We start from the raw sequence: 16,685 nt of genomic DNA on the forward strand, positions 1-16,685 counted from the left end.
TAGTTTATAGTACCAATTACCGAACACAATATTCACTCTCATTAACTGATAAAACTTGACACATATGTGATATATAAAATTTAATGAAAATTAATTATCTACTAGTTAATGACACCACCAACTAGTACACCCATTTTGGGTATTCCTCATTTAATAACTATCTACTATTTAACCAAAATGAATTGTCTATTAATTATTGTATTATTTATTTTTTTATTTTTTTTCGGTGTGAGTGGTAGAAAACGAACAGACACGTTGTTAAAGGGATGATGAGATAACGAACAAAAAAATAGAAAAAACAGATAACAAAGGGAAAAATTACAAAAAAAAAAAAAAAAAAGTCTTATTTCTGGAATCAAACCTTTTTGAGCTTTTTTCTTAAGATCAAACATATAAATTTGTGATTTTGATGATTGGGTTTTGCTCATTGAAGACAGAAACATAAATAAGAATCGAAACTAATTCCCAATTTGATTTGGATAGAACACCAAACCTTTGGCTTTTACATTAAAACACCAACATAAAGATTCAAACTTTTCAACTCTTCCTACGCCATTTCCCCTGGTTAGTATCTTCTTTCTATTAGCTTTCATCTCGATTTTGCATTTCACAGGTTAGAGATTCATGTTTGATCTGTTTCAATTTGTCTTGAATGTCCTAAATCTGGAAATTGGATTTGTTTAATCTGCTTCATTGTTTGTCGTAATGTATCTCCTTTTGCTCTTCCAAATTGTTAAAATGGTTTTGATTATCCAAAAGAAGAATGTAACAAAGAGATTATGAATCACATTATTGTTAAGTATTTGTAAATTTTTGATTTTTGTCTGGTTTTGTAGGTTGATGGGTATAAATTAGAAGGCTTTTTTGTAAATATGACGACTACTCCAACTTCATCTGGGAGGAGAAGCATATCAAGTATAAGGAGAACATCATCAGCTTCTAAGAAACCTGTTCTTCAATCAGAGGAGAGTGAAAGCGCAAGCGGAAGCCTTAACGAGAACACCTCCAAACCCGATTCACCTCTTGCTCAACCTGTTTCTGATGGCGAGAGAACTGTCAAGAAGCTAAGGTTATCCAAAGCTCTCACTATTAATGAAGGAACCACTGTCTTTGATGCTTGTAGAAGGATGGCTGCTCGACGTGTTGATGCCGTTTTGTTAACTGATTCAAGTGCTCTTCTTTCTGGTATTGTTACCGACAAGGATATAGCTACAAGGGTGATTGCAGAAGGGTTGAGACCAGAGCATACTCTGGTCTCTAAAGTCATGACTAGGAATCCTATTTTTGTCACGTCTGATTCACTAGCCATCGAGGCTCTTCAGAAGATGGTTCAAGGGAAGTTCAGGCATTTGCCTGTTGTAGAGAATGGTGAGGTCATTGCTTTGTTGGATATCACAAAGTGTCTCTATGATGCTATCTCTCGGATGGAGAAAGCTGCAGAGCAAGGAAGTGCTTTAGCTACTGCAGTGGAAGAACGGCATTGGGGAAGTGGGAACTTCGCTTTCATCGACACGTTGAGGGAGCGGATGTTCAAGCCTGCATTGTCAACAATCATTACTGAGAATTCAAAAGTTGCACTTGTGTCTGCATCAGATCCTGTGTTTGTAGCTTCCAAAAGGATGCGTGATTTGCGGGTTAACTCTGTGATCATCGCTGTAGGGAACAAGATTCAAGGGATTCTAACTTCAAAGGACATCCTAATGAGAGTTGTGGCGCAGAACCTATCTCCTGAGCTTACTCTTGTTGAGAAGGTAATGACACCAAATCCTGAATGTGCATCAGTGGAGACAACAATCCTAGACGCTTTGCATATAATGCACGACGGGAAGTTTTTGCATCTTCCGGTTGTAGATAAAGATGGATTCCCTGTAGCTTGTTTAGACGTGCTGCAGATATCACACGCAGCTATTTCAACAGTTGAGAACAACAGCTCAGGAGCTGTGAATGATATGACGAATACGATGATGCAAAAGTTTTGGGACTCAGCTCTCGCGTTAGATCCACCTGAGGACTACGAAACACACAGCGATATGTCAGCAATGCTGATAAATTCAGAAGGGAAACAGTCTTGTCCATCACAGGGACTTGTGAGCTCGTTTGCTTTCAAATTCGAAGATCGTAAAGGGAGAGTACATCGGTTTAACTCAGCCGGTGAGAGTTTTGAAGAAGTGATGGGTCTTGTGATGCAAAGATGTGATGCGGATACAGGCCTTCAGATTATGTACCAAGATGATGAAGGTGATAAAGTTTTGATTAGTAGGGACAGTGATCTTGTTGCTGCTGTGGCTTTTGCTAGGTCTTTGGGGCAAAAGGTTTTGCGACTGCATCTCGATTTTACAGAGACAATGGCTCTTGAGACGATTACAGATTTGTCCGAGGGAAATGGCGGTTGTGTTTGGTGGCAGTGGCAGACTGGCGTCGTGGCTGGGGCTATTGTCCTAACGAGCATAGGTTTTCTTGTTTACTTGAAACGTTCCAAGAAATGATATGTTTTGAATCGAATAATTTAATTTGTGTTACACTGTTACTTGTCTTCTTTTTTGGTTCGATTCACACACATTGCAAAGCAATAATAAAACTTGTTAATTACTTACTAACCAAAGAAATATATACTTGTTCCTTTATGGTCTGAGAATTGTGATTGGTTGTTACAGTAGTCATAAGACATGAAAGCAGGTTTGCCCGAGTGGTTAAGGGGGAAGACTTAAGTTCTTCTGCACATAAGTGCGCGTGGGTTCGAACCCCACAGCCTGCATTTGTGTTTTGTTTATTTTTCTAAAAGCTTCATGAAACCATGAAACAGACAAACAATTTCTTTGGTTTATACATCACTGAAATAGTTAAACAACAAATATTGCCTACTTAACTCATTGTTCAGAAGACATTCAAATTTTGAAATCTTCTAATATTACCACACTGCTTGTTCATCTATAACATATTGCAGGCTTTTTCCATAAAGTCTCTAAAACATGGTAAAATTTCAAAAATTAAAGAAAACAAATGCAGGCTGTGGGGTTCGAACCCACGCGCACTTATGTGCAGAAGAACTTAAGTCTTCCCCCTTAACCACTCGGGCAAACCTGCTTCTTGTATATCAATTAGTAATCTAACTATTTGATGTTTTCTTAGCCCCAAACTCAGGGAAATTAGTTGCTTAGATTATCTCAACGTGTGAACGATTTAAGTCCTAAAGCCGAAAAGGAACTTAAAATTTGTATGAATGTCATATTAGTGATCATCTTGATATAGATGATGTACTGAACTCTTTAAGTTAGTTAATGTTGATTATCACTAACACAGCACTCTCTTAAAACCTTAAGAGCTTGCCGTTTTAACGTGTTAAATGGACTTCTTCAATGCGGTCACCATTAAGAAATACGGTCTCCATTAAGATATTTTTCTATTCTTTTGCTTGCAACCACATTATTGATAGCATAGGAAACCAAACTTCACTAGAGAGAGTAGAGACCATAACAACCAACCTTAGGAGAAAATTATAAAGGGTAAAGCCGAAATTAGATTGTAAATTATAAAGGGCTACCGTCCTCCGTAAAGGCAGAGCTCTCTCATGTTTCCCCTTACAAAAATGAACACAACTTTTCCCACCCCTAAAAAGGGTTCGTGAATAAAAAACGTAAAACCCAACAAAGAAAAAACAAAACAAACGTTTTATTTAATTAAGCAAATGACCAAACTCGGAAGTCATCTTCTCCTCGTCAACAGAAGACCAACTTTGCTTCTAAAAGCTTCACTTAGTAGGGTTCCACTGGTGTGCGGAAGTTGACTCCAGCGTAGATTGCCTCTGCTCCCAACTCCTCCTCGATACGCAAAAGCTGTAAACAAATAAACAGATTAGACAATGTGTTGGAAGTTGTTATAACAACATTACAAAGATTGTTTGGTTCGAGATGTTAAACCTGGTTGTACTTGGCAAGACGCTCAGATCTGCAAGGAGCACCAGTCTTGATTTGTCCCTGTATAGACCAGAAGATCCAAATGAGAATCCAACAAAATATTTAACAACTTAAAATGCTAGAAGTGGTTTCAACTTACAGTAGACAACCCAACGGCTAAATCAGCAATGAAGGTGTCCTCGGTTTCACCACTTCTGTGGCTGGTCATCACTCCCCATCCTGCCTTCTTCGACATCCTAACTGCCTCAATACTCTCGGTTACAGATCCGATTTGGTTAACCTGTTCAAAAAGAATTTGGTTATTAACTAGCTAAACTTTTTTTTATTTCATTCGAATTAATAAACCAAATGAAGGTACCTTCAAAAGAAGAGCATTGCAAGACTTCTCGGCAATGGCCTTAGCAACTCTCTGGAATAAGAAATAGTATTAAGACAGATATAAGCATTTGAGAGAGAACAGACAAATAAAACCTGTATCACAAACACTGGCAAATAAAACAGACCTTGGGGTTGGTGACCAACAAATCATCACCGACAATCTGGACCTCTTTTCCACACTCGGTGGTCATCTTAGCGTAGTGTTCCCAGTCATCTTGGTCAAATGGGTCCTCAATGGACACAATTGGGTACTCAGCAACAAAGGACTTGTACAAGTCCTTGAGAGCATCTCCAGAAATCTTCTGGGAACCATTGTTGTTCTGCAGAGAAGCAAATAGCCCAGCAGCTAGAAGTTAATACATTTTCACACGTTATATCCTAACAAGGAAGAGATTAGGAAGGAAAAAGAAGTTTCACCTCTTCTTTGAAGTTCAAGTCATAGGTCTTGTCAGATGAGTAGAACTCTGAGGCAGCAACGTCCATTCCAATGACAACCTGAAAAAAAATGACTTGGATCCATTAGCTTCATAAATTACGTATCGGGTGAAAGGACAGCAAAATTGGATCAGGTAAGTGACAGACCTTGCCAGTGTAGCCAGCCTTCTCAATAGCAGTCTTGAGCAATTCAAGACCTTCCTTGTTCTCCTGAATGTTTGGTGCAAAGCCACCTTCATCACCAACATTTGTGGCATCCTGGCCGTACTTCTTCTTAATCACAGACTGGAGAAACATGAGAACAATAAGATTGTCAAGCCATAGTAGAAAAAATGTTATTATACTGATACATGTACATCGCATATTCATTGAAGGGCATTTCAAAGAACAAAAGGATTGTAATATACCTTCAAGTGGTGGTAAACTTCCACACCCATTTTCATGGCTTCCTTGAAGGAAGAAGCTCCAACAGGTAAGATCATAAACTCCTGCATAGCAAGCTTGTTTCCGGCATGGGATCCACCATTGATGACGTTGAAGGCAGGAACTGGAAGGACAATCTTTGGGTTTCCAGCAAGATTGGCAATGTGCTGCACCAAATACCACACGCAAAAGGAATAGCTTAGAACATCTAGTACCAGAAAAACCAAGTAGCCAAAGTAGCAGCAATACAGTATGATCCTCTCTGGCTAGAGGGAACAAACTTATAAATGCAAAGTCGTTCTACCTTGTACAGAGGAATGCCACTGACAACAGCCCCGGCTTTGCAGACGGCAAGAGACACAGCTAGAATAGCATTGGCTCCAAGCTGTACACAAAAAGAAGAAGCAAGTTAGTGAGACTCGTCTTTCATTCCAGAGTGAACACACAAGACATGAATGATTTTCCCTGAATTACCTTTTGTTTGCACCAACCCCACTCGTTTTGGGTTCCATCAAGCTCATGGACCATGAAGTTGTCAATAGCTGTCTGCTGAGTTGGGTCCTGCGAGAAAAAAAAATAACATGAATAAGACTTGAGCACGTACAACTGATGTTAAAAGACAATAGTAGTAGACATGAACATGATGTTCTGAAACAAACAGCTTAAAATGAGACTCACCTTTCCAATAAGTGCTGGGCCGATGATGTTGTTCACGTTGCCAACAGCCTAGTGAATTCAACAAAGAACAAATCAGATAAAAAAGATCAAACTCAGATAAACACTTAATTCCACTAAAAACACACAAAGATCTCATCGCAGTCTCAGTCTCACCTTAGAGACACCCTTTCCAAGGTAGTCTGATCCCCCATCCCTAAGCTCAAGAGCCTCGTAGATTCCTATCAACACCAAAATCCCACAAATACAGAGTCAACCAAACAATACAAAACTGTATACCCAACGACAAACAGGCATGACCAGAAAATAAAATAGTAACTACTAACCAGTGGAAGCTCCACTTGGAACAGCTGCTGTAACCTTGACACCAGTAGATGTGTGGATATCGACCTAAAACCATTATCACATAAAATTCATTAGCAAACTTGGAGATCGAACGACAAATACATAATATAACCAAATCGCGAAAACCAAAACAGATCCGTTATATAACATCCGAGATCAAAAACAAAAAACACCAATCATCCCTAACAAAAACGAAATCGCAACCACGGCACGCTCATAAACCATCACAGATTACAAAAGACAGAGATCGCAGCTCATGAATACTCATCAAAACAAACAGATCCACGGAGAAAGAAAAAAAAAAAAAAAAAAAACGAACCTCAACGGTGGGATTACCACGGCTGTCGAAGATCTGCCTAGCCTTAACGACGGTGATAGTAGCCATAGCGAGTAAGTGAGTAGATCTAGAGAGAGACAGAGATAAGAGGCGATGTGTTCGAGGGTTTTAGTGAGAGAATCGCTTTGACAGTAGTAGCTGAGGGAGGAATTAGGTGGGTGGTCTGGTTCGATATATAAAGACGTCACACCTAAAGGCTGAGCCGTTGGATTGTTTTGATATTAACCGTTGGATCAGATGGTAAGAAGAAGCCAAAACGATGCGCTGCACGCCTTTTGCAGTATAGAAAAGGCTTTTTTTTCTATTTTTCTATTTTGCCTTTGCTCCTTGTCCAAGTAATATGAATATGACTAGTTTTTAATTTTTAAGCCTCTAGAAGAAGTTATAAACATATACGAATCTAGATTTTATTCCATTTTCGATTATATGTTTTTCCTTTTTTTTTTTTTTTTTCTTGGTCAACGTTCAAGAACATGATTAATGTCAAGTTTTGAATTTAGATGGGGTGGATATAGAAACGATACTAATAGAACTTTTACTTTTTTTTTTTTGTAAAAGGATACAATGGGTTAGCAAATTTGGGCCTCCACAAAATTATTAGATATAACACATAAAAAACATAGTGAATCCAAAACATCCACATGGTCACGTTCACACGTACTATTAGCCGGAGCCCGGAGGGATCAGATCAACCATTTTTTATGCCATGTTACTAATGACCGGAGGGATCAACCTATATTTTCATTAAGTTGTGCTTATTCTATATATGTCAAAATTTTGAGATTCTTATCAAAATGAGGAGTTCGTGTGGGATTTTTTAGATGATCTTTGGAGTTTCAACTCAAAATGAGAAGGATAGGTGATATTATAATTTTTTTCTTTTTTCAAAATCTAACTGATAATTTACTACTTTTTGTAAAATAATTTAAGTTTTACTAAACTCTATGGTTTTTACATGCATTTATATGTAAATTATATATATATATATGTGTGTGTATATCTGTTACATATTTTAAAATTTATTTAATTATATGCATTTCATGTTTTATATGAATGTGAGAGAAGTTAGCAAACAAAATATAACTCCGTCGAAACTTTAAATTCGATGGAAAGACCAAAGACGTATCGACATTTGTTCATATATATATATATATATGTCCATGTAGACTACCAATGGATTGGTCTTTGTAGGAATAAAAGTGAATATGACAACAATAAAGGATAAGAACAAAAAAAAAGATTTAACAGTATCCAAAGCGCCGCATGAAGATATAACGCCAAATAAATGGCTTTGACCTCGTGAAGCTAAATCGCCACCACCGTCAAATGACTAATATAAATTCATCGTATGAGTCTTGACGATCTTATGCACAACAATGGCGGAAGAAAAGAATAAGAAGAGCATCATTGCTTCGGTCGATAGCGACGATGAGTACTCAGGTGAAGGTGATGGTTCAGATTCAGAGCATGCAGGACTGATTTCGCTTCTGGTTAAGCTTAGTTTAGCGGCGAAGAAGAAACTCTTAGTCTTGAGTCTGAGTGGTCTTCTTCTACTCCGTGTCCACAAAAAAGACATGCGTAAGAAAACTAAGAATCGCTCTCCTGATGCTTCTTGTGGGCCAAATCTTGGTAACGTTTCAATATCATTTTTATCAATATCTAGTTTGTTTTTATATATAGTTTAGCTTAAAACTGCGTTTTTTTTTATTGTTGCTGTGTAGTGTACAAGAGGCCATATGCAGAAGAGTTTATCAAGTTTTGTCTTGAGCGATTCGATGTTGGGATTTGGTCCTCTGCTTGCGAGTTAGTGTCTTCATTTCCCATCGTTATGAATACTGTTTAAAATTGAGTTCTTTGAGCTTTTTAGTGTACGTTGATACGATTCTTTATTTGTTTTGACTAATTAATAGGAATAACGTTGATATGGTTTTAAGCATTGTTCTCGAAGATTTGGAAGATAAGCTCTTGTTTGTATGGGTAAGAGTAGACTTGCTTATTTAGATTTGTAAGTGACCATTTATACACACTCTCTGATGATAAACTTTGTTTATGTACACTTTCTGATACTTTGTTTTAGGACCAAAAAAAGTGTACCGACAGTGGATTTAAGACATTAGAGAACAGTAAGGGCATGTTTATAGGGAGATCAGTTTAGGGTGTTCTTAGAGTATAAATATTGTGAAAATAATGTAAGATCAGTAGTTAAGAACTTTTGTTAAAAAGTTAGTTATTGGGAGAACATGTTTAAGATCTTAATATTTAATAATATAATATTCTTATAGAAATTTAAGAATGTTTAATAAATACATAGATTAATGTTTAATAAAAAATTTAAGAATGTTTAATACTATTTAATAATATAATGTTTATTAATATTCTTAAACTTCATGTACTTGTTCGGTTCTCATCATGGTAAAAATGTAGTATATGAAAAATGACATTCAAAAAAGAAGATAAAAAAGAGATAAAACTTTTTCTTTCACCATATTGATGTTTGACATACAGAGAAGTCTACATCAAAAAAAACCTCAACTACCATATCTCCATCAGGAGGACATTCCAAATCCTGCTACATAACCTCCGAGGTGTTTTTCCCAACCACGTAAACGTAATGCATTTCAAAAGAGCCAATTCACACTAATGTTACCAAGCCAGATCAGAAGAGGAAACTGGGCTAAAACTACAAAGATCAAGAGGTAGTGATGCCTGTTTGAGTCATAACTCCTAGCTTCCGCAAAGAGAACAGCTAGACAAAGGCCCGTGAAAGTATAGCCTGCATATGCCACAATATCCAAGAGGGGTGCTTCTCCGCTACCCAGTGAAAGCAATGATATCTTCAGCAGCATGACTTGCAAAAACCAGCAAGGATCAAAAGGTTGAACAAATGCAATCTAAAAGACATAAACAGGAATAGATACAAAATAAATAAAGAACTTACTTCCCATAGAGTCCTAGTGACAAACCAGCAAGAACAACGTAGGTTCCAAAATTCTAGTCCAGTGTCCCTGCGGTTGCAGCAAAACTCATATATGAGAATAATCTCAAATACAAAGCAAAAAAAAAAAAGCCATAATATAAAAAGTTTGAGTCTTACCCTGTGAAGGAATGGAAATAGAACAATCTTCAATTTGTTCCTCACATATTGGTCATTCACTTGAAAATAGTATTGGGGATCGGAGAAGTAACGACTTATCTGTTTATATATCAACTGGTTAAAACAAACAAAACACCCTGTATAGGAGAAAATCAAAGAGAGAGAAGAGGAGTTACTTACGTTGCTCTGCACATACTCAGAGGGGCTAGGCTGAGGAATAGCCAGATGCATTGGCATCCCAGGCTGAGGAATTCCCTGATGCATTGGCATCCCAGGCTGAGGTCCCATGTTATTATACATCTCTGGCAATTTAAACAAAACCAACACAAAGAGCTTACCGTTAGTAAACTACAAAGTCCCTTAACAAGTCCAAAACCATCAAACGTTTGCCCCAATGTAACTCAACCATGAATTTATATATTTTCTTTCTATCTATTGATCGAAATCATAACAACTTCACAGAGTTCGCTAAGCAAACCAGAGAATATACTACATTACTAATTTAGGGTTTTCCGATTTCATCCCTGACTAAACATACGCACATAATCCAGATTCCGGCCATGGGAAACGCAATTATTCGACAAGAAATCGCGAGAAAACTCCATTATTTGAACCGGACAAAATCGAAGATAAACATAAAAGGAAACACGGAAATAAATTGTAACAAGAAAGATCAATCAGCAATTAGTAAGAAGGAAACATAAACGCAGACCTGAAAGCAACTGTGAAGGAGCAACTGTGAAGGAGCTAAAAGATAGATCTATCGCTTTTTTGCTTTCTCAGGTTGATTTGATCAGTTAGTTGGCGCGAAGTTCCGGTGGACACGAGGAAACGAGGAGACGAGGAGACGAGGAGATGAGGAGATCGGTCGCCTTCGTGTTTCAATGGCCGGACAGAGGAGACGACGGTGATGGGAACACAAATCTCTCGCCGTTTCGCATTGTCGTCGTTTGCGAGAGAAAAAGAAAAGATTATGAATAAAATGAAACCAATCTTTCTTTCAGAGCGTGACACGTCACACTTAAGATCAACAGAAGAACTGATCTTATTCAAGATCAATTGGGCCGATCTTATGGGTACTGTTCAATTAATTTTAATTTTAAAAGCCCTAAGATCACCCCATGTGATGCCCCGATAAATATGGCCTAAGAAGCCTATGTTCTTTAACGATCTCTCTAAAGTGTTTCAGTGCTTCAGCGACTTCTCTGCTTCAAACACCATCTTCATTGATGATGAGCCCTACAAAGCTCTTCTGAATCCGGTAAAAAGATCATTAATTGCTTTAATTATGATTCTTAATTATTGATCAGTTCAGTTCAGTTTTTATATACTATTTTCTATTTCTTTTGGTAATTAATCAGTTCAGTTATTTGTTTTTAACTTTAAATATTGATCTTGCTGTGCATGCAGGACAATACAGGTCTATTCCCAGTGAGCTATGATGCTTCTAACAAAAATGATAATTTACTTGGTATGCAAAGTTATAAACTTGTGATGTTCATCTCTTATCATTAGACATGCTTTTTAGTAATGGTTGGATTTTTTATTATTATGAATTTATGATAGATCCCGAAGGAGAGTTCTGCTCTTACTTGGATGGTCTAGCCAAATCATCGGATGTTCAAGCTTATATCAAAGAGCATTCGTTTGGACAGCCCAAGATCGATTCTTCTCATCCTGACTGGTCTTTCTACCGCAATGTCTCAAAGATTGCCTCTTAATCTTTGCATATTTTTCAGTTTGTTGAAGTTTCGTATTCTCAATAATGCCCTTCTTTTGGCTTACTACTGAACTCATAAAAAAGCCTACTTATTCCATTTCTAATAATAAAGTTAAATCACTTATGTCCATCATTTGTTAAATCCTCGCAAGTGTTTGAAATTTAGCAAGGTATACGATATGTTTAGACAAAGAGAAGCAATATGAACGAAAAATAGTTTAATATTATTGTCCATTGGATTGTAAACAAACCAATGTGCTGAATGTTTAGAATTTCAAAAGGAGAGATAATATATATATAGACTTATTAACTTTAAAGTCTTTATTAGTTCAATATTAAAAGTTTCTGATGAGCCTACTTCTGGTTGTGCCACCCTAGACTAGGAATGGAGCTTCCCGCGTTCCTGGCTGTGCAACTTGTCCTGTTGATGAGGAAGCCAGCTCGCTTGGTATTCTAGGTGCAATATTCGCAGCTTGGGACTCATCGTCTTTCTCATGAGAGATGTAAGGGCCTCTCATGTATTGTTGTTGGACTTGTACCATCATGATTGAGAGAGCCATTGAATTTGGTATCCCGGCTGAAAAATTCACAGTTTGAGACCCGTCGCTCCTGTTCTGAGAGTGAGAAGAGCCGCTTATCATGTTTGGTTGTCGGACTTGTCCCCTGGCTGAGAAATCCAGTGTGCGTGGGACAGTAGGGACAATCATCACAGCTTTGGACTTATCATTTGGGCCGCCTATCATATCTTGTTGTTGGACTTGTCTTGAGGAGGAAGCCAATGATTGTGGAATAACGGGTGCAACAGCCAGCGGATGGCTCTCAGCGATTCTCCTCTCAGGCGGATTTGTGACCAACGGCCAGAAACTGCCAACCACAACCTGTAATAATGAATTACAATAAGATAGCTTCAAACCATTGAACCACAAATAAAGAAGATGATGTTTGTTTCTTACTTGGACTGGACTTGCTGCAGTGAGACTACCGACTAAAACACCACCAAAGAGGGCTCCATCTGCTCCACCAATCGTAATCCGCCACTCTCCCGTCTTAGTCCTCACTTCTCCGCTCTCCCATATCTCCATTGAACTTTTCAGAGATACTATGGCATACACATCCTACACCAAAATGTTATTACAACGTATCGAAATGCATGGTATACATTTTGAAACACGAACATGCAAATTAAGACAACTCATTAATATAATTAATCTATAGCTAAGACCAATTTTTCTAAGCATCCTTCCAACATGAACCATTGAGTTATAAGATTCCAAGATTGGACTGCAAGACCGAGTTCATCGTATTATACCTTAAACGTCACGACTTCGCGGGATCTAAGGAGCGTTTGAATCTTGATGTTAGCAACCAAACCATTTGCCGACAGCACACTTATTCCACGAGAACCATTTACCGTGAAAGACATAATCCTTTCGATTATATCCTGTATAAAAACCATAAATATTTACAAAAACATCCCATCTTCAACACATATATGATATATACTAAGAGTCAAGGACCAAATAGCTCTTGAAGCAAATAAACAAAGCTGTTAGTACTTGACACATATATGATACCCTCATCACCCGCTCTACCTAAGATTGAACAGTATGTGTAACCTTGTAGAGATAAATAACAATGTTACGTACACGTCAAAATAACCAAAAACTACAAATGAATGAAGAATCTTACTGTTATCGTATGTTGTAAAACTAATTTAAAAGATCCGATATTTATGTAAACCACTTTACTCACAAATATATTGATGATTCATTAAAGTTAGCTCATATAATTATTTACTGACTTAAATAAATTTGCTTACCTTCTATGCTAAAAAGAATCTAAAACCATAGCTCCATCAAAAACTCGAGTTAAACTGGGCTAAATTTTTTGTTAAAGAGTTTTTGTTATAATACATGTTTTCGTGGATTAAAACTATATATATTGTGTGTTTTTAAAGAGCCTTCGTTAGACATATATATATGTATACTAACTATGTTGTGGAGGATTGAAGAGAAATGTTTTTAACTTTGATCGAAGGATATATAGTATAAAAAATTAATCTAAATCTAAATCCACAGTTAAGAAACTCAAACAATACTTTTTCAACAACAAGAAATGAAATAAATAAACAGGTATGCATAAGTTATATACTTACCTCTCCTGTGTTAACTGTGAAGAAATGCGGCCTGAAGTCCCCTCCTCCCAAAGTCATAGACATGTCGTCACCTCCAATCCAAAAAAAAAACATCCAAATCAAAACCTGAAGATCTAATATAACAAAAGAAAGACTACAAGGGATTTTCCAAGAAATTTCCATTTGATTGAACAACGTAACCCTAGATTCATTAATTTCTCTAATCGTTATGTTTATATTTCCTTGCACACAAGATCGACATATAGCAGATTAATTTTGTTGTCCCCTCGTCAATAACGAAACTCATATATATAGTTAATATTTGTAAAAGAGCTCAAAGCTTTACCAGCACTACTGTTCATCAACGACGAACTCTTCTTTCTTCTTCTTCTTCTTTGATCAGAAGACGACCTCTTCTTCTGTGTCCCATCCTTACTGAGGAACTTCCCTTGTGCATCGCGCCCGTAAATTATACCTCTCCTCCCCCTCATGCTGGTGGAGCCATCCTCTACGGTAACTGGTGCCGCTACGGCGGTCTGCGTGACCGGAGAGGGAGAGATATGCCTTGATGAGTTCAAGACTGACAAGGGAGTGGGGGTCCTGTTTAGAACCGTGATTTTGTTTTGTGCAAAGTTAAGATCCATGATAAGAGACTGGAAATGAAAGGGGAATTCGAGTGAAGTTTTTTTTTTTTTTGGGGGTAAGACACAATTCGAGAGTGAAGATAGAGATATAGCTAGATTTTGTGATTTATAAAACTCTTCCAGGTCATTGTATACATAGGGAAATTAAAGATAGTTTGGAAAGAAAAAATTTAGCCGTTTCATAATTATTATGTTGCATGCATGTGCCAGTTTGCAAAAACTGTATATCTTTTATGTATTGTGTATGTATAGATATTAATAAAAATAGCATTTTAAAAAGTCTAGTAATAATTATATTAAAAAGTTAAATAAATTATAATATTGTCTGTCCAAATAAACTTTCGCTTTTTTGATTTATTTATAAAGATAAGAAAGTTTAATTAATGACTTTACTAAAATTAGATTGGTAAATTTAAGTAAAATTAATTAATAATAGATTCGATAAACTTTTTTTTTGTCAACATAAATTTGATAAATTTACTTAATATAAATTTATAACTTAGATAATTTGGATTAAAATCGACAAGTATGTGTATAAGATAACATATGTTACAAAAAAAAATGTATAGAATCGAATAAATGTTTAGTAAAGAGTTTTTTATTTAATGCATCTGCTGATCAAATATTTTAAAAATTATTATGGCTAAATTTCTATTTTAAAAGTTATTTTGTCGTTAAGTTGTTACGTAGTATTATGGAGAGGTCGTTATAAACGGTTTAACCATTATAGCTAAATTTCTATTTTTAAATTTATCTTGTCGTTAAGTTGTTATGTAGTATTATGGAAAGGTCGTTATAAACGGTTCAAATACCGTTAAAATATCTGAAATTCCACGTGTCTAAAAATTGTTTACTAATTCCATATTTGACACTTAAAACCTATTGTAAAAAAAAATTTTAAAAGTTTTAACAAATTTTGAAATTTTATTTTAGGTTTCAACTCAACAATATATAACTCTAATTACTGGATACAGATACAAAATAAAAACACAAATAAACTAGCTAAATATAGTCAAAACTACAAATGTTTGAAAGACAATCCAACTCTAGTTACATATTTATATACCATAAGATTAATCGAACTAACATGGCACACATATATAACAAATGAACATTATAGTATAGAAATTATATAAACAAGTGAACATTATAGTATACAATATTTATCCAATGGATGTTAAATGCATCTATTCAGGAATTAAATTTCAAAAATAAAATCATGAAACAGAGAAAGCATTTGATTTTTTTTTAATTGGTATACAACAGTAATTAAACTTGAGTATTTTATATAACTAATAAAATATTATTTTATTAAACAATGTCAGAAAATATAAAATTTAGGAGTTTGAATCAGTAGGACCAAATACACTAAAAGCAAAATCGTAAAAAATGGGAAAGAAAAAAAAAGGAATCAAAAACGACGGTTTCTTTTTCAGTATAAGCAAAATACACGAGTATAGTTTGTAGTTATCTCTCATTTTTTAAAATTATAGTAACGTCTAAACAGGGAATAAGACAAAGGAGAAAAAAAAGATTCTTACCAGTTTTGATAAGTTCAAAGAACCTTTAAGTTATTCAAAAAGAGAAAGAAATTGGTAATATATCCGGAAAAACATCAACGACAAAAAATGGTATTCTAGTAAAACAAAGACTGGCAAATTTCGAAAATGGTATAATAAATCTTCACATTGATACCAAAAAAAAAAAAAAAAAAAAAAAAAAAAAAAAAAAAAAAGACTGGCAAATTATATTTCTTGCCAGTGAAACCGATGAATAATGTGCTGTAACGTATTAACGCCTCTTTCCAAACTCGTAACTTATAAAAAGAGTTTTTTGACATCTAGCTCTTCCCAGTTTTGAAAGTATTTTCATTTTGTGTTGATTACAACATTAGAATCCTTCATAAAATAAACTATTTTTCACTTTTAAGCCCATGAGCCAATGCCCAACAATTCCATGCGCCAACGATAAAACCAAAACACACATACTAAGCCGACCCAAACGGAAAGAGCCTTGCTGAATGATATTGACCCAACGAGAAGTGTTTGTCCAAAGTAATTTTAAGATGACCCAAACTCTCTACTCTTAACTTTCCTATGAATAAGTACTCCTAGTGGCAAATCACGTAAGTTTTGTTTTATAACTAGTTACAGTGGTAGTTGTATATGTATAATTAGATTGTAAATCACATTTTATTCATCAATGTATTAAGATAATTCTTTTAAGTAGGAATAAACACAAACAGTGCATATTTTTTGATCGAGCAACCTACAGTTTTAAAACTTTGATTAATAAGAATGGAGGATGTAAAAACTTTAGTAAAAATTACTATGATCAGCCAGCCTTTTCAACCAAGATGAAAATCACAACGCCAATTGCGCCTATCATTCCTCCTTTTAGGCTTTCTATAATAATTTAACTTTATAAATTAGTTAAGGGGTCTCAAAAAAAAAAATGTCGGGTTGGTAAAAAAAAACGATAAGAGCGAGAGCTTGAGAGAGAAAAGAAAAAGAAAGTGCAAAGCTGACTTTGTTTTCCAAACAAAATCATCAACTGTCGCGTCGTACCAATCATGGCTCCACCATG

The 16,685-nt window shown here is 35.7% G+C and overlaps 4 protein-coding genes, 2 non-coding genes and 1 pseudogene across 8 annotated transcripts; 3 read left to right on the plus strand and 4 right to left on the minus strand.

The window, feature by feature from the left end:
• Positions 1–268: 268 nt before the first annotated feature.
• On the plus strand, positions 269–2,606 carry LOC104782073 (CBS domain-containing protein CBSCBSPB2). Its single transcript, XM_010506896.3, has 2 exons — positions 269–564; positions 837–2,606. Exon 2 carries the CDS (start codon positions 873–875, stop codon positions 2,484–2,486), a length of 1,614 nt encoding a protein of 537 aa, XP_010505198.1. The 5' UTR covers positions 269–564; positions 837–872; the 3' UTR covers positions 2,487–2,606.
• Positions 2,607–2,672: 66 nt separating this feature from the next.
• On the plus strand, positions 2,673–2,755 carry TRNAL-UAA (transfer RNA leucine (anticodon UAA)). The gene has a single exon. It is a non-coding gene; the product is annotated as a tRNA-Leu (tRNA).
• A 246-nt stretch (positions 2,756–3,001) lies between these two features.
• TRNAL-UAA (transfer RNA leucine (anticodon UAA)) lies at positions 3,002–3,084 on the minus strand. The gene has a single exon. It is a non-coding gene; the product is annotated as a tRNA-Leu (tRNA).
• Positions 3,085–3,497: 413 nt separating this feature from the next.
• On the minus strand, positions 3,498–6,866 carry LOC104782074 (bifunctional enolase 2/transcriptional activator). Of its 2 annotated transcripts, XM_010506897.3 has the most exons (14): positions 6,490–6,866; positions 6,152–6,215; positions 5,982–6,046; positions 5,829–5,876; positions 5,625–5,711; positions 5,455–5,535; positions 5,135–5,317; positions 4,875–5,012; positions 4,710–4,787; positions 4,418–4,612; positions 4,273–4,323; positions 4,054–4,194; positions 3,918–3,974; positions 3,498–3,833 (listed from the first exon to the last, which is right to left on the minus strand). In XM_010506897.3, exons 1-14 carry the CDS (start codon positions 6,553–6,555, stop codon positions 3,753–3,755), a joined length of 1,335 nt encoding a protein of 444 aa, XP_010505199.2. In that variant the 5' UTR covers positions 6,556–6,866; the 3' UTR covers positions 3,498–3,752. The 2 variants fall into 2 exon arrangements, with proteins under 2 accessions (XP_010505199.2, XP_087367731.1); XM_087511605.1 differs by lacking the exon at positions 5,455–5,535 and having other exon boundaries at positions 5,135–5,358; positions 5,597–5,711; positions 6,490–6,661.
• Positions 6,867–7,777: 911 nt separating this feature from the next.
• On the plus strand, positions 7,778–11,451 carry LOC104784220 (uncharacterized). The gene is made up of 7 exons (XM_087511606.1): positions 7,778–8,136; positions 8,229–8,310; positions 8,418–8,484; positions 8,585–8,656; positions 10,752–10,862; positions 11,012–11,072; positions 11,168–11,451. Exons 1-7 carry the CDS (start codon positions 7,884–7,886, stop codon positions 11,320–11,322), a joined length of 801 nt encoding a protein of 266 aa, XP_087367732.1. The 5' UTR covers positions 7,778–7,883; the 3' UTR covers positions 11,323–11,451.
• On the minus strand, positions 8,967–10,620 carry LOC104782075 (uncharacterized; annotated as a pseudogene). Its single transcript, XR_015597553.1, has 5 exons — positions 10,314–10,620; positions 9,782–9,903; positions 9,602–9,700; positions 9,442–9,512; positions 8,967–9,398 (listed from the first exon to the last, which is right to left on the minus strand). The product of XR_015597553.1 is annotated as an uncharacterized LOC104782075 (transcript).
• Positions 11,452–11,524: 73 nt separating the features above from the next.
• Positions 11,525–14,308, minus strand: LOC104782076 (uncharacterized). The gene is made up of 5 exons (XM_010506899.3): positions 13,802–14,308; positions 13,477–13,547; positions 12,631–12,762; positions 12,275–12,436; positions 11,525–12,199 (listed from the first exon to the last, which is right to left on the minus strand). The coding sequence occupies exons 1-5, from the start codon at positions 14,097–14,099 to the stop codon at positions 11,696–11,698; spliced, it is 1,167 nt and encodes a 388-aa protein (XP_010505201.1). The 5' UTR covers positions 14,100–14,308; the 3' UTR covers positions 11,525–11,695.
• Between the last annotated feature and the right edge of the window lie 2,377 nt (positions 14,309–16,685).

The sequence above is a fragment of the Camelina sativa genome, chromosome 4, assembly GCF_030686135.1.
Source record: "Camelina sativa cultivar CO46 ecotype springtype chromosome 4, ASM3068613v1".
NCBI classification, from domain to species: domain Eukaryota; kingdom Viridiplantae; phylum Streptophyta; class Magnoliopsida; order Brassicales; family Brassicaceae; genus Camelina; species Camelina sativa.

Excerpts from the sequence above, each read along its gene's own strand:
- LOC104782073 (XM_010506896.3), top strand. The coding sequence starts at position 873 with ATGACGACTACTCCAACTTCATCTGGGAGGAGAAGCATATCAAGTATA.
- LOC104782074 (XM_010506897.3), bottom strand. The coding sequence starts at position 6,555 with ATGGCTACTATCACCGTCGTTAAGGCTAGGCAGATCTTCGACAGCCGT. Across the intron at positions 5,536-5,624 it reads GGGGTTGGTGCAAACAAAAG|CTTGGAGCCAATGCTATTCT; the intron begins GTAATTCAGGGA and ends TTTTGTGTACAG. Across the intron at positions 5,318-5,454 it reads GTGGCATTCCTCTGTACAAG|CACATTGCCAATCTTGCTGG; the intron begins GTAGAACGACTT and ends TATTTGGTGCAG.
- LOC104784220 (XM_087511606.1), top strand. The coding sequence starts at position 7,884 with ATGGCGGAAGAAAAGAATAAGAAGAGCATCATTGCTTCGGTCGATAGC. Across the intron at positions 8,657-10,751 it reads GCATGTTTATAGGGAGATCA|AAGCCTATGTTCTTTAACGA; the intron begins GTTTAGGGTGTT and ends ATATGGCCTAAG. Across the intron at positions 10,863-11,011 it reads ACAAAGCTCTTCTGAATCCG|GACAATACAGGTCTATTCCC; the intron begins GTAAAAAGATCA and ends CTGTGCATGCAG.
- LOC104782076 (XM_010506899.3), bottom strand. The coding sequence starts at position 14,099 with ATGGATCTTAACTTTGCACAAAACAAAATCACGGTTCTAAACAGGACC. Across the intron at positions 12,763-13,476 it reads TCACAGTTAACACAGGAGAG|GATATAATCGAAAGGATTAT; the intron begins GTAAGTATATAA and ends GTTTTTATACAG. Across the intron at positions 12,200-12,274 it reads CTGCAGCAAGTCCAGTCCAA|GTTGTGGTTGGCAGTTTCTG; the intron begins GTAAGAAACAAA and ends TCATTATTACAG.